Here is a 14,709-nt window from a genome sequence, read left to right on the forward strand (position 1 = left end):
GTTTTTTTTTACAAGATCCTTCGCATAAGACCACAGTTCAAATGTTACAATCTCCTTTATGTAGCACCCTCCTAGGTAGGTGCTAGAGACAGTATCGTTTTAGATCTTTTCTGCTTACCAGAAAGATTGCCAGGTAAATCTATATTGTTCTCTGCCTACCAGAGAGCAGGATCTGCAATTGAAGTCTGCTCATGGTGCAACTCAGTTTGTCTGAAGTGTCTCACACTGGTCAAATAGGGAGGCATATTGGACAGTGGGAGGAAACCTGACAAATGAGTGCACAGGCACTTAGTACAGCCCTGGTGATTGGCAGAGGAAAGTGAAATCGGAGCATCCTGGGATACTGTATAAATGCCAAGGGCACATGTGCTTGGGGTCTTTCAGCTGGAGAGCGGAGTCCCGGAGGGAAGAAGTTGCCATGCGGCCTCAGGTGGTCAACCTGAGGGCCTAAAGAGTAGAGAGGAACTGAACCCAGAGGCCCTGCAGAGCTGACTGGAAGGGAGACATTAGAAAGGATTTGATTCTGCATACAGTCATAAGTGTGCGCAGCCTATTGCATTAGGGTGTGCACCCAAATGTTTTAAAACATTAATTGGTGTCAGTAGGGCAGTGGACTTCTCAGTAGGACAGTGGACAGTGTCAGTATTTTTTATTGTTATTATTTCATTCTTTATTATTTTTTACAACTTTTTTTTAGGGCTTTGGTGAAATATCAGCAGGGGTAATCTGTGCCACACAGGGAGATTAGGGTGTGCCCAGGCACACCTGGCACACCCCCTGCGCACGCCTATGCATACAGTGAGTACAGATCTGTGTCAAGGGCCTGTCCTGAGGGGGGCCATCCCTTCAGCTAGAAGAGTCAGTGGATGGGTGTCAGTAAAGGGGATGCAAGAGTGTCCTGAAGATAATGTAGTTCACCAAGTCTGTTGCTGGAGAAAGAGCAAGACTTACCCCTTTCCATACACGTGGCAGTATGGTTAAAGCAGTGTGACTGCTTCCACAATAAACCTGGTGAGGCCAAGTGAGAGTTGTCCTTATCAATTGTAAATAGTTCAAGTTGGAGTATTCCACTATTCCCTTCTTCCATCCAAGTTCCACAATAAATATCAAAAACCAAACACCCTTGGACTGTTTATTGAGGAACGAGCCATTGGGAGTAAGGATGAATATGTGAGCTACCCCTAAGCAGAGATGTATAGTAACGAAGTAGAACTACTTAAGTACTGTACTTAAGTACCGAAATGCAGTATCTGTACTTTCCTAGAGTAGAATTTTTTTCTCCTACTTCTACTTTTACTTCACTACATTTTTTCGATGATTTCGATACTTCTACTCAAGTATTTTTTTTTTGTGCTGCATAGTTACTCGTTACTTTTAAAAAAATTACCACTGCCAGTAGATGGCAGGTTGCATAAAGCTCAAAAAAATGTGTATAATGTCATTTGTAAATCAGCGCATACGAAAATAAAGGCTGTGTATAATAAAAGCTGCTATACCAAATCTTTCCAATAAAAAGAAAATATGAAACAAACAAATAAATTGTGCTACAGCGCTTAAAGTGCATCAAGAAACTACTAACAAACACAACTTGGCTATGCGAATAAAGTGCCTGTGCAATCGATATAATAACATCGTTGCCCCCAGTGCCCTGCCCACACTCCACACAGTATCAAAAATAAAGTGACATGAATGTGCTAAAGCCTAAATGCAGTGAAAATAATTATTCCCACAATGTTACAGTAAATTCAATTCATATAAAATATGTCAATAAATCACAATAAAATAAGTTATGAAATAAGTTAGGTCAGGTGCGTGCAACAAGTTGAAGTGTGTAAACCTATCTATAACGAAAAGTCCATAAATGAATTCCAGTGTGCAAATCTAAAGTGTCACTTCACTTGTCAGATGCTTCCACCTCCTTCAGTGCTCGAGTGAACGACCAACACACTTAATGGTGGTGGCACTGGTGGATAGCGTCTGGGTGGCACTGTGGCACTGACTGCACTGGTTCAAAAAGCCATATATATTTAATTATTTCAATTCTCAATCTCATAGGTCCTCTCCTCATAACATATTAATAACTTAGGTGATGAACTTCTTGGCGACCCTGGCAGGATGACGGGGACACCCGCCACTTCTGGAGCCGAGCCGCTGTGATTCCCCAACATGTGACAAAGTGACAGCCAGGAGATCTAGTGGCTAGTAGTGCTCAACAATACCGCTTTTATATATAAAAATGAAATAAAATATACTGACTCACAATTTAGTAGTAGGTAGCGTGTAGCAGTAGGCAGCACAACTCAATTCAATCAATCCCACAGCCTCGCTCTCGCTGCGGCCCGCGGAATCACTGTCATGATCATCAAGTTAAGACCGCACAGGAGGAGCCATGCTGCCGTCTTCCCGCTCGAGGTCTCTGCCTCTAGACGTGTTGTGTGTCACTCAGACTCCACCCCTTAGGGCCCTTACTGAGAGGAGTTGTGACGCGGGCGGCGGGACGCGGGAGCATTTTCTTCGTCATCTCATCTTCTTCTCTATGAGGTGAGTGAGGTGGACCGTGGAGAGGGCCTAATCCTTGCCATGGCAAATGTGCCATTTGAGAATCAAATAATCAATATACAGTAAAATATTAATATATTATATACACACGGGTCATGGGTGGCTTTTTTGAACCAAGAAGAGTGAGACTGACGGCTATGATGATTATCCGACCATTCATGGTCCATGGACCATAAGTGTTGTGTTGTGGTGGTGCCTGTGCTTCCTGCGGCCTGCCTCTGCCTGTGCGGCTGTGCCTGCACTGCAGTGGCCACTGGCAGTGGCACTTGACTTGAGCAAAGCAAATGAGCACTACTAGTGTGAAGGACAGGTGGTGGAAGCATGTTCTGACAAGTTCTTATAATGAAAATAATATAGACAGCTTTTTGAACCAGTGCAGTGCCAGTGCTACTAAGGTGAGAGACAGAGAGAGAGGCTATCCAGTCCACCACTTTATTGAGCAGATCACAGAAGAAAGGTGGAAGCATCTGACAGCAAGTGACACTGACAAGCACTTCTTAGATTGCACACTGGAATTCAGTTATGGACTTTTCGTTATAAAGTTTAGTTTACACACTTAAACTTGCACCTAACTTATTCACAATCACAACTTATTTTATTGTGGTATTGTCATATATATTTTATATGAATTACATTTACATTGTGGGAATAATTTGCACTGCATTTAGCACAGACATGTCACTTTATTTTTGATACTGTGGGCGATGATTTTGAATACAAGAAGAATATATATATTTGCAGGCACTTTATTAGCATTTTTTAGCACAGCCACTTTGTTAGTAGTTTTTGATGCATTTTTCACTTTAAGCGTTGTAGGTTTGATGAAGCTGGCCTGGCACATCATCATCAATTGAGCAAATCAAATCAAACGCGATTAAGAAGACTGCGCATGCTCCTGTTCTGCCTTTTGATCAGCTGAAAAGATGGACGAACCAAAAACACCACCTTCCACCCCTGGCCCTTCAACTTCAAGTGATCTGCCTGGCTGTGAGAGTGAGGAAGCTCAGGAAGGAGACCACCCCTGGCTTTAAAAGGTGGATGCTTTAAAAGGGGAAGGGAGGGACATACTTTATCTGTTTTTTGTTTACAAAAAGTTACAGCCTAAGGAATTGTGATTGTCCTTTAGGTTAATCATTTGAATAAATCATTTGAAATAATAAACAATATGATGTTCAAACTTTTGACTTCTTTCTTTAATAACTACATAACACAGTACTTCTACTTTCAGTACTTGAGTAGAATTTTTTTTTCAAAACTACTGGTACTTTTTACTTTTAGTACTTAAGTAGCAAATTTTTTGAAAAAACTACTTGCAATACTTAAGTAAAAAAAATGTTGAATACTTTAGTACTTCTACTTAAGTAACTTTTTCTGCGAGCACTTCCACTTCTACTTAAGTCACTTTTTGATCGAGCACTTGTACTTTTACTCAAGTAGAAATTTTGAGTACTTTATACAAGTCTGCCCCTAAGTGACTGTCTGCAGGTAATCAGAGGGGGCCCAACAAGTCATCACACAGCAAGGCCTACAGGGACAGGGCTACATTTATAAGAGACATTGTGAGAGAAAATGTTTAGATCATACCTGAGAATAGACAAGACGTGTATTTGTAGCAATCTTTTCTTTATGCTTAGAGGAAGACTGTTCCTCATCAGCTCTTTGCATATCAGATTTTTTTTCAGTCTTGTGATTCCAGCTTAGACTTAAACATCGTTTTTCGGGTTTTCGTTGACCCATATTCCACGGTATTGGAAATGAGTTACATGCTCTATTTTTTCATTCTCAAGCATTAATTTTTTGTATTTGTGTCATTTATTGGTTACAACCATCTTAATGAAAAAAAACATATAAAAATACACCAATCCCTTTGATGGAAGCAGGCAGGGATAGCGCATTCCCATTTCCTTCCTGTAGATTCTGTAAATTTCACAGCATTGTTTTTACTACCAACAAATTTAGGTCAAATCAACTGAAGTCTATCGGATTTGATCGAAGTGGTTAGCTGATCCTGCCACGGCATCATCATAACTGGTTGATACACTGCCATGGTCTTGTCTTCCTTGAGTTCCTCCTCCCCCAACTAGGATGGAGCCACTCACAGAGCTCATATACAGTGACTTTGTTTTATTGTTTTGTAATAATGATCCTTCTCTCAACCATACACCCATTTAATTCATGTTTTTTTCATGCATACATTAGCCATCAAGGCGTTCATTTTTCTCTAGCACCCCTGCGCGGGTAGCACATGCCTTTTATATTCTAGTTTGGTTTAGTTTTTTGTTTATTGTTCTCTTGTTTATATAAAGAAAAATTTCAATAAACACATTTTCAAAAAAAAGAAAATCAACCGAAGTCTGAGAACTGAAGGTAAAGTTGTCTTTTACCTGCTGCTCTCAATTGCTAAGTGTCCTGGATTTGCCAGGACAGTCCCATATTTTGGACCTCAGTTCCTATAATGCAGGCAATGTCCCGGAATCACAGAGCCACCCTTATCTTAGCTACTATGCCTGTGCAACAAGACATGTATTATGGGCATCAAGGGCGCAAATGGATGGTCCCCGCAAAATAAAAAAAGGAGGTGGGATTTGGGTGTGCCACTCAGGTAAATTGGCTGGGCAGAGACTGGGAGTGTCTGAAACAGACTTTGTGGGGGGTTCATTTAGGGACTGGGATTAAAATGTTGGCAAAGGTGACCCCCCCCCCCCCCCCAGTGGTGTATTTAGGTTTTGTGCTGCATTAGGCCTGACTAAACTTGGGCACCCCCCTAATTTAAATATGACCCATCCCTTCCTGTAAAGGCCACATCCCTTTCTGTTTATGACCTGCCCTGTCAGCTGTAAATCACAACCACGGCCTATCAGTGCCCATCTGTGCAGCTTTATCAGTTCCCATAAATTCAGCCTCAGCAGGGCCCATCAGTGCAGCCTTATCAGGGCCCATCAGTGCAGCCTTATCAGGGCCCATCAGTGTGGCCTCATCAGTGGCCATCAGTACAGCCCCATCAGTGGCCACCGGTGCAGCATATTAGTGCATCATATCAGTGCCCATCAGTGCAGCTTATCAGTGGCCATCAGCGCAGCCTCGTCAGTGGCCATCAGTGCAGCTTCATCAGTGGCCATCAGGGCAACATATCAGTGGCCATCAAGGCAACATATCAGTGGCCATCAGGGCAACATATCAGTGGCCATCAGGGCAACATATCAGTGGCCATCAGGGCAACATATCAGTGGCCATCTGGGCAACATATCAGTGGCCATCAGGGCAACATATCAGTGCAGCCCCATGAGTGAAGCTTATCAGTGCTGTCTTGTGCCCTCATCAGTGCCCATCAGTGCAGCATATCAGTGCAGCCTCATTAGTGCCCATCAGTGCAGTTTATCAATACCCACCATTGCCGCCTCATCAGTGCCCATCAGAGCAGCATATTAGTGCCCATTAGTGCAGCCTATTAGCGCTCATCAGTGCAGCATATCAGTGCCTATCAGTGCAGCATATCAGTGTTGCCCTATCAGTGCCACCTCATCAGTGGCCATCAGTGCAGCCTTATCAGTGCCCATAGGTACAGCCTTATGTCACTGGATTAGTAAGATTACTCCTTTCTTTTCGAAAATCTTGACTTGTGTTTGCTGTCACTGATTGTAAGCATAGGAATTATTTCACTTATTTGTATATGTAGCAGGTTTTCCAGGCCTGTGGCCTGATGTGGGTCTGCCATCGGTACCGGTTATCCCTCCAGCCCTTGTGAGCTGCATCTTTGTTTTGTGGTTTTATTGTATTTAAGGGGATGGGAGAAGGGAATGAGTGGGATACTCCTTTAGGCTCAACTAGATACAATCGTGGGACTTTTCTGGCAAAAATGCCTATTAGCGCTGTCTTAACGCCAGCCGACGCTAGCCAACGCTTCCTGACGCTTGAACACTGTGTAATTACTGAAACTGTGCTGGATCCTCGACTTTAGTCCAGAAGATCCAGGACTGTAGAACTGCTTGACTTGTAACACTACAATAGCTCAGAGTCACTGAATGGCTGCCTCCATCACTGCACTGGCTAAGAAACTCCTTGTAAGTTCCTGTACTGCTGCAACTCTCAACTGGCACACTTCACACTGTGCACTATCACTTCAGGGCCCAAACCACAGGCGCCCCCTTTACACTTTTAGCTCTTCAGGGTCCACTGACTATGTACCCCCTCTATTACTTCAGGGTCCTCAACCTAGGTACCCCCTTTCACCACTAGCTGGCACTGGATCCCAGAACCTCTTCCGGAGTGGTCCCCTCTAACTTCAGGCAGACCCCCAGGGGCAATCCTCAGGACTCACGACCTGTGTAGGCTTTCCTGGGACTGGACCCCTCTGACTCTCCGCAGGCTCTCGGCACACCGGATCCCCTCAGCTTAGCTCAGCACTCTCTGGATCTTCAGGCAGCACCCCGAGACATCCACCTTCCTCGGGGTGCCTACATAACAAAGTTGGTGATTGGGGTCAAGTCAGGAAGGGGATTCAGTTACATTCTCCCCCATACCTAGAAGTACTGGGTATTTGTCTTTTTGCTGTAAAAAAAAAGGAGTTAACCATCTATATGAGGTTAAAATATCATACACATGTTGGGTAGTCTGACATTTTAAGACTCCAGAACAAAGTGGAAAATTTAAGAAAGTTGGTGACTTACGTGTTGACCACCTTCCACCAGAAGTCCAGAATTTTCTTCCCCCCCACTCCAGGTAGCAGAGCTTTGGGAACATCTTCTAGGAAGCTGTATAATCCGCTCTGATCATTCTGTATAGGAGATCAAATATAATATTTGGCCTTCATTCAAATAGTGATTGTTTTAACTAACCATTTCTTTTTTTTCTACATTTGAGGAATGTGAATAATAATATGAATAATAAACTCCCTACCTTGTGCAGTCAGTTTATCTCCCCAGACCGGCCTACTCTGTCTACGAATCTGGACAGACAAGTTTGTTTGGAACAATTTTGCTGCACACTAATGCATTGTTAAAACACATTGCAGTACTTGCTTTTTCTTTTTTATTTTTAAACCTCGATGCGTTGCAGCTCATTGTGATGGGTTACAGTATGTTGTAAAATGCAACATTTCCTATTTGTGTTCAGTGCACATTATTGCACAGCGCTGGTGTGAAATGAGGCCTTAGGACATAAGGAAAGATTATTCTTGCATAGGACTGTATTGGGCAGTGTGTTGGTGTTAACGAGCTCTCATTCCCAAAATAATATGTTCTGTAACTATCAAAACCTCTTCCTGATATTTGTGCTATATGTATTAATTATTTGCTAAACATCTACACTTGTAGCGCCCATTCAGACTGGCGTGACACGACTTGCTGGGACGACCTGTGCACCGCGACCTCGGCGTGACTTGCAGGGACTTCATATAATTGAAGTCAATGCAAGTCGCCTCCAGGTCGCCCCCCAAAGTAGTACAGGACCCTTTTTCTAAGTCGGAGCGACTTATGTCGCTCCTATTAGAACGGGTCCTGTACTATTCAATGGCGAGCGACCGACCGCGACTTGTCAAGTCGCGTTAGTGTGAATGGACCCTTATGATGAGGTTACTATAAGAAGTAGATTTACCCCTGGGTCCCTCTGAACCTTCAGAAACACCCCTAGGTTCTCAGGAATACCTCTTGGCCCTCAAAATGAACCCCGAGCCCTCAGGACGTCCAAATAAGCCCTTAAATGTATCCCTTGGGCCCCCAGAACTACTTCTGAGCCCTCCAAATTCCATAACAGGCTCTCAGAATTTCAAAAGTAAACCCCTCAGAATTGACTCCTGGGCCCTCACATTCATATTCTGAGCCTTCAGAATTACACTGGCCCTCTGAATTTCAAAACTGGTCTAAGAATTATCCTGTGGGACATTAGTATGACCCTCTGGGCATCAGAATTAGCCACTGGATCCTTAAAATGATTCCCTGGGACTCAGATCTACCACCTGGGCCCTCAGAATTACTCCCTGAACTCTCAAAAATACCTCTGAGACCTCAAAATTTCCTCCAGGACTTTAGAATTTCTAAACGAGATCCAAGAACTACCCTCTGGGCTCACAGAATCACCCACTTGGCTCTCAGAATGACTCTCTAGAAATCACATCTACCCATGGGCACTAAGAATTACCCAGTGTCCTCAGAATGACCCTCCTTGGGCCCTTTAGAATTAAACCCCATGTACAGGTAGAGGTGGCAAATTTGTGGGTAGAGGCTATTTGTATTTGGTATAATAGATGTAAACAGTTAAAGTTCAAGGCATTTTTTTACATAAACAGAGCACAGCTATTCCTCCAATTAGAATCTGCATCCATCTCTGAACCTCCCACTTCTCTCTATAAGTAGTGGTGCACGAAAAATTTTCGGCCGAAAATGGGCCTATCCCATTTTGACCGAAAACGGGTCATATATGCCGAAAATAAATGGCCGCCGCAGCAGCAACTTTAACTTATATGGTGCGTGACTGGCCGCGGCCGTCTCCTGAGACCCACCGTTTGTACCTCCTCGCCCGCCCTGTGCTAGACTGGTTGCTAGAATCGCCAGCCGCCTGGCGTCTAGCAACCAGTGACGTCACAGTCCCGAGAGGAAAGAGAGGCCCAAGAAGAGGACCCAGCATGCAGAGCGGATGAGGCTCTTCCTCGTCCTTCTAAGCGCCTATGATATGAGAGAAAATAGATAGAAATGATAGAAAAAAACTATTTTAAAATCATTTGGGGGAAAAAAAATCATTTTCGGTTTTCGGCCAAGGGCAACCTGAATTTTCGGTTTCTGTTTTGGCCCAGAATTTTCATTTCGGTGCATCCCTATCTAGAAGTACATTATTATAATCCTATGGACACTTCCCTAGGAGCTCTGATACCAGTTCTGGGACTACAATGTTGGTGTCACATGGCTTTTAGTGAATACTTTATAGGAATATACAATGAATGCAATTCAGAATTTCAGCTTGTAGGCTTGGCTGTCACCATAGGACTGGGTTGGGGTCCCCACTGAGGTCATGGACAGCAATCAAGATAAATAATTCCTCACTCCACCCAAAATAAAAGACTTCAATTTCAGTAATGTGCAGCTTCTGTTGTGATATTAAAGCGTTTGGCTCATCGTCTGGAGCCGTCTGTAAGAGTTATGCAACCGTGAAAGTTATCGGGTAACATATTCACCTTCGGACCTAAAAAACAAGATCACAGAAGGCTGATCCGGGAATGTTAAGCCATGAAAATGAATCTGGCGTATTGTTATTTCTCATACTAAACCTGTGATAGAGAGCTGCCTTCCAAACTGGAGCTGGAGGATTTTAGTTCTGGGTGGAGAGCTGAAGGGATAGAAGCACTGCCAGGTTCTTATTTCTGTTGTCCCCTATTGGGGAGATTTCTTCTCACTTCCTGTTTATGGAAAATTTTTAGCAGGTTATAACAATTGAAAATGGCAAAACCTCATCCTGCCTTCCTGTCCTTCAGAGGATATTGCCTCTCTGTGACCTGTAAGGTAAAACCTCACTTTTAGGTTGTCTATAAAAAAAAGGTACATGCACAATGTAAATCCTAAATCCCATGTGTGGTCACTGTGCCTCCCAGCCAAGTCACAGCTCCAAGATTGAAGCAGGAAAAAAAGTGCAGTCCAGAATTCAATACAAACATTCCCCCGTTATGGATCTACATGAACAAACTCATCATAATGTAATGGAAGGCATGGGCATAGACACATAGTTTTTAAAGGTATCAGGTATTGCACTGCACATTAGCACTTTCCCCACTACAAAGAAATAGGCGAGTATCATGCTGGTTGTATTTAGTGATTACAGTAGCGCTGGAGCCCTTTACTATACAATAGTGCTAGAGCCCTCTAATATACAGTTGCGCTAGAGCCCTCCAATATACAATAGTGCTAGAGCCCTCTAATATACAGTTGCGCTAGAGCCCTCCAATATACAGTTGCAAAGGAGCCCTCTACTATACAATAATGCTGGAGCCCTCTAATGTACAATAGCGATGGAGCCCCCTACTATACAGCAGCGCTGGAGCCCTCTACTATACAGCAGCGCTGGAGCCCTCTACTATACAGCAGCGCTGGAGCCTCCTACTATAAAGCAGCACTAGAGCCCCCTACTATACAGCAGTGCTGGAGCCCCCTACTATACAGCAGCGCTGGAGCCCCCTACTATACAGCAGCGCTGGAGCCCCCTACTATACAGCAGCGCTGGAGCCCCCTACTATACAGCAGCGCTGGAGCCCCCTACTATACAGCAGCGCTGGAGCCCTCTACTATACAGCAGCGCTGCAGCCCCCTACTATACAGCAGCGCTGCAGCCCCCTACTATACAGCAGCGCTGCAGCCCCCTACTATACAGCAGCGCTGGAGCCCTCTACTATACAGCAGCGCTGGAGCCCTCTACTATACAGCAGCGCTGGAGCCCCCTACATTACTGCAGTGCTGAATACCCTATTATACAGAAACGCTGAAGCCCCCTACTATACAGCAGCGCTGGAGCCCCCTATTATACAGCAGCGCTGCAGCCCCCTACTATACAGCAGCGCTGGAGCCCCCTACTATACAGCAGCGCTGCAGCCCCCTACTATACAGCAGCGCTGCAGCCCCCTACTATACAGCAGCGCTGGAGCCCCCTACTATACAGCAGCGCTGGAGCCCCCTACTATACAGCAGCGCTGGAGCCCCCTACTATACAGCAGCGCTGGAGCCCTCTACTATACAGCAGCGCTGCAGCCCTCTACTATACAGCAGCGCTGCAGCTCCCTACTATACAGCAGCGCTGCAGCCCCCTACTATACAGCAGCGCTGCAGCCCCCTACTATACAGCAGCACTGGAGCCCTCTACTATACAGCAGCGCTGGAGCCCTCTACTATACAGCAGCGCTGCAGCCCTCTACTATACAGCAGCGCTGCAGCTCCCTACTATACAGCAGCGCTGCAGCCCCCTACTATACAGCAGCGCTGCAGCCCCCTACTATACAGCAGCACTGGAGCCCTCTACTATACAGCAGCGCTGGAGCCCTCTACTATACAGCAGCGCTGCAGCCCTCTACTATACAGCAGCGCTGCAGCCCCCTACTATACAGCAGCGCTGGAGCCCCCTACTATACAGCAGCGCTGGAGCCCCCTACTATACAGCAGCGCTGGAGCCCCCTACTATACAGCAGCGCTGCAGCCCCCTACTATACAGCAGCGCTGGAAATCTCTAATATAAAATAGTACTGGAGCCCTCTACTATTCAGGTTTGGCCAATTTGTAGCCACCGCAGGACCACAAGTCCCAGCATGTCACATCTTCCTTATTGCATCGTGACAGCCTAACTCTCACTCAGAATTATTATAGTAAATACACAGTACAAATAATATGAGATAAAAAGAGATGGACCTTGATGTGACTCTCTAGCAACGTGCCGTGTCCTGCCACCAGCAGTATGCAGATCATCGCGCCCTGCGCAGACCGTGTCACCGGTGTCACCTCTTCTGTACAAGGGTCAGCTCTGCAGAATAAAGAGAACCTGTATTATCTGCTGCTGGAACTTCTGAGCCACCTAGAACAGAAAACTTGGCTTTTCCTCATCCGTCCAACTGTATATCTCCTCCTCAATGCCAGCTCTGCATGGAGTATAGTCCCTTCCCCTCCCCCTCCCCTGTACTACCCTGTCACACCTCCTCCTCTATACATTCCTGGTGTCACTATACAAAGGGACCTCGCAGACTTGAAAGCTCACATTATCCATGTGATTTGATGGATGTATCTTTATATATCTGTCCTTTCCTGCACACAGTACAAGGCTAAGCTGCTCTGTCTGTAGACTCTCCTCCTATGTGACGCCTCCACTACGTCACCAAACCCCGCCCACCGTCATGTCATCATCACTGCTTAGGAGTCACACTCAGCCTCTGTTCCCGGTCTATTCAAATGGCAACAAATCCCCTTCATACACCCACCCTGTCCTGCTATACAGTGCCAGCATTTCTCAACTTCTTCTATCATGGAGGAATCCTTGAAATAGTTTTCAGGTTTCAGGCAACCGCTGCTAAAATTGACCAAAACTCATGGTATGTTAGCATGATCACCAGGCAGGCCTTAGAGACTTGGAAATAAAACAAAAATCTGGTTTATTTTTAGGCCCCTTGCACACTGCAGCCTAAAAATGCTCAGTACACCTTTTTTTTTAATGAGCTAAAATAAAGCCCATTCATTCTAATGTGCCTATGCACACAGGTGCGTAAATGAGTGCCGCGTATTCTTCAGTAAGAATAAAATAGAAAAATCTGCATTTTTGGACAGTAATTTACGCCTAAATGAACGCACACGATAATACTGTTGATCTGAAAAAAAAAATTTGCATATTCAGAGGCACGAATTTACGTGAATTTGCGCGAACACATATGCGCGAAAATACTCGCAAATGCTCGCTTTTCAATAAGACAAAAATTACGGCTGAAAAAGGAGATGCTCAAACAGGAGTATCGTGTGCAAGAGGCCTTAATGAAACAAAATAAATAAGAACAATGGCCAGAAAAGTAAGGGTCCTTTCACACGGGCGTATGTCCGTTTTTCATGCCATTTTCTTGCGGATGAAAAACGGACATAATGCATGTCAATGGGATTGCAGATGTCAGCGGATGGTCATCCGCTGACAAAGCCGATTTGCGTCCTTTCCGATCAGTTCCGTTTTTTGGAACGGAAGAGAACCCTATTTTTCTTCAGTTTAAAAAAACGGAACGGACACAAAAACGGATGTCAGCGGTGTCATCCACTGTCCTTCTCTCTCAGCGGGGAGAGATCGCTGGTGTCAGGCATAAATTGGAGCCGCCTGACACACGCACCGGCTTCCCCACTGACGATCGGGGGCGGGAGCGCGCCGCCGGCGGCGCGTGCTTGCCGCCTAGCTCCTCTCAGGCGAGCGACGTAGGTCTTTGTCGTATCGCCTGCCCGAGCCACCCTGCCGCAGTAAAAAGGCGGGTGGTGGTCGGGAACAGGTTAAAATAAAGCATTAAAAATGGATTGCAAATATCTGCTTGATTGCTGAATCTGTCTGTGAAATGGTGCATCTCTAAGATGTTTACAAAGTACTACAGCAAATGCAACATTTAAAAAAAAAAAACTTGCTCTTTAATTTGCAAAGAGGAGAAGGCTGCATTCACATGTCAGCGTATTGATCGCGGGCAGAATTACCGCAATTCCACCCGCAATCCGGAAATCATTGCAAATCGCGGGACGCATGTGCGTTGCCCGTGATTTGCAATAGCACCCCAAACGCTGTGCGATGTTGCCGTGATTTGCAATGATAGGCTGTGTGCTCAGATTGGGGTCTAGTATGGATTCTGAGGGGATCCTATACCATTTTTTTGTGTGTTTCCCATTAAAACTTGTATACTGATACTTAAGTGTCATTGGTATCTTTGAATTAACATGTCAGAACCAATAGTGCCTAGCGGGTCAGAGCTACCTCAGGGTCAAGGGAGCACGGAGGAAGTAAACATACTCTGGGGGCCATGCTACACTTGCAATAATTTTTATTGAAAAAAAGTAAACAAGAGCAAGTTACAATACAAAAGTGAAACAAAAGAGTGATATATCCATTGTAAAAGGCAAAAGAAATGGTCCACACAGAAGAGGAACAAAAGAAAAAAATGAAAAATAAAAAAAGGTAAGAGGGACATGGGTCCCTAAATGGCATGTATATATGGCATAATAATTAGGGAACACATATAGCAAATTGGAAAGGAGAGTGGGTTGCCCACTCTTGTATGTTGAGTCCCTTGAGCAGTATAGGGTGCATGTAAAACAGAACTTATAGTAGTGGACCCCTAAGATTGGATAACAAAGCCCTATTCAAGGGCCTGTAGTAAGATAGGATATCGGTAGTTCAGGGAATCCAGTAGAGATGGAGAAAGAAGCCTAAGGCCCCTTTCACACGGGCAATCCGATCCGCCTGTCAGTTTTTCAGGCGGACCTAATCGGATCCTTAATGCATCCCTAAGGGGCAGCGGGTGTCAGTGGAGACATGTCCGCTGACACCCGCTGCTATCCGATCCGATCCTGTCCATGAAATCCGGACGGATGGAAACCCTATTTTCCATCCGTCTGGAGGATCGGATGGGATCGGATGAGAATGGACAGGCGGTTTGTTCTCATCCAATCTCCCGAT

The 14,709-nt window shown here is 45.1% G+C and overlaps 1 protein-coding gene across 2 annotated transcripts in view; it reads right to left on the reverse strand.

The window, feature by feature from the left end:
* LOC309568513 (uncharacterized protein) overlaps positions 1-12,342 on the reverse strand; it is an 81,861-nt gene extending 69,519 nt beyond the window's left edge. Inside the window, exons 1-3 of one of the 2 annotated variants that reach the window (XM_082274193.1) lie at positions 12,218-12,342; positions 11,937-12,048; positions 7,227-7,333 (exon numbers count right to left, since the gene is read on the reverse strand). In XM_082274193.1, the coding sequence (XP_082130319.1) occupies positions 7,227-7,333; positions 11,937-11,993 (164 nt within the window). In that variant the 5' untranslated portion in view covers positions 11,994-12,048; positions 12,218-12,342. Of the gene's footprint in view, positions 1-7,226; positions 7,334-11,936; positions 12,172-12,217 lie in introns of those variants that run through there. The other variant, XM_082274192.1, reaches the window with a different exon arrangement.
* Positions 12,343-14,709: the final 2,367 nt, after the last annotated feature.

This window comes from Pelophylax lessonae (genome assembly GCF_965119305.1).
Source record: "Pelophylax lessonae genome assembly, chromosome: 12".
Taxonomy (NCBI): domain Eukaryota; kingdom Metazoa; phylum Chordata; class Amphibia; order Anura; family Ranidae; genus Pelophylax; species Pelophylax lessonae.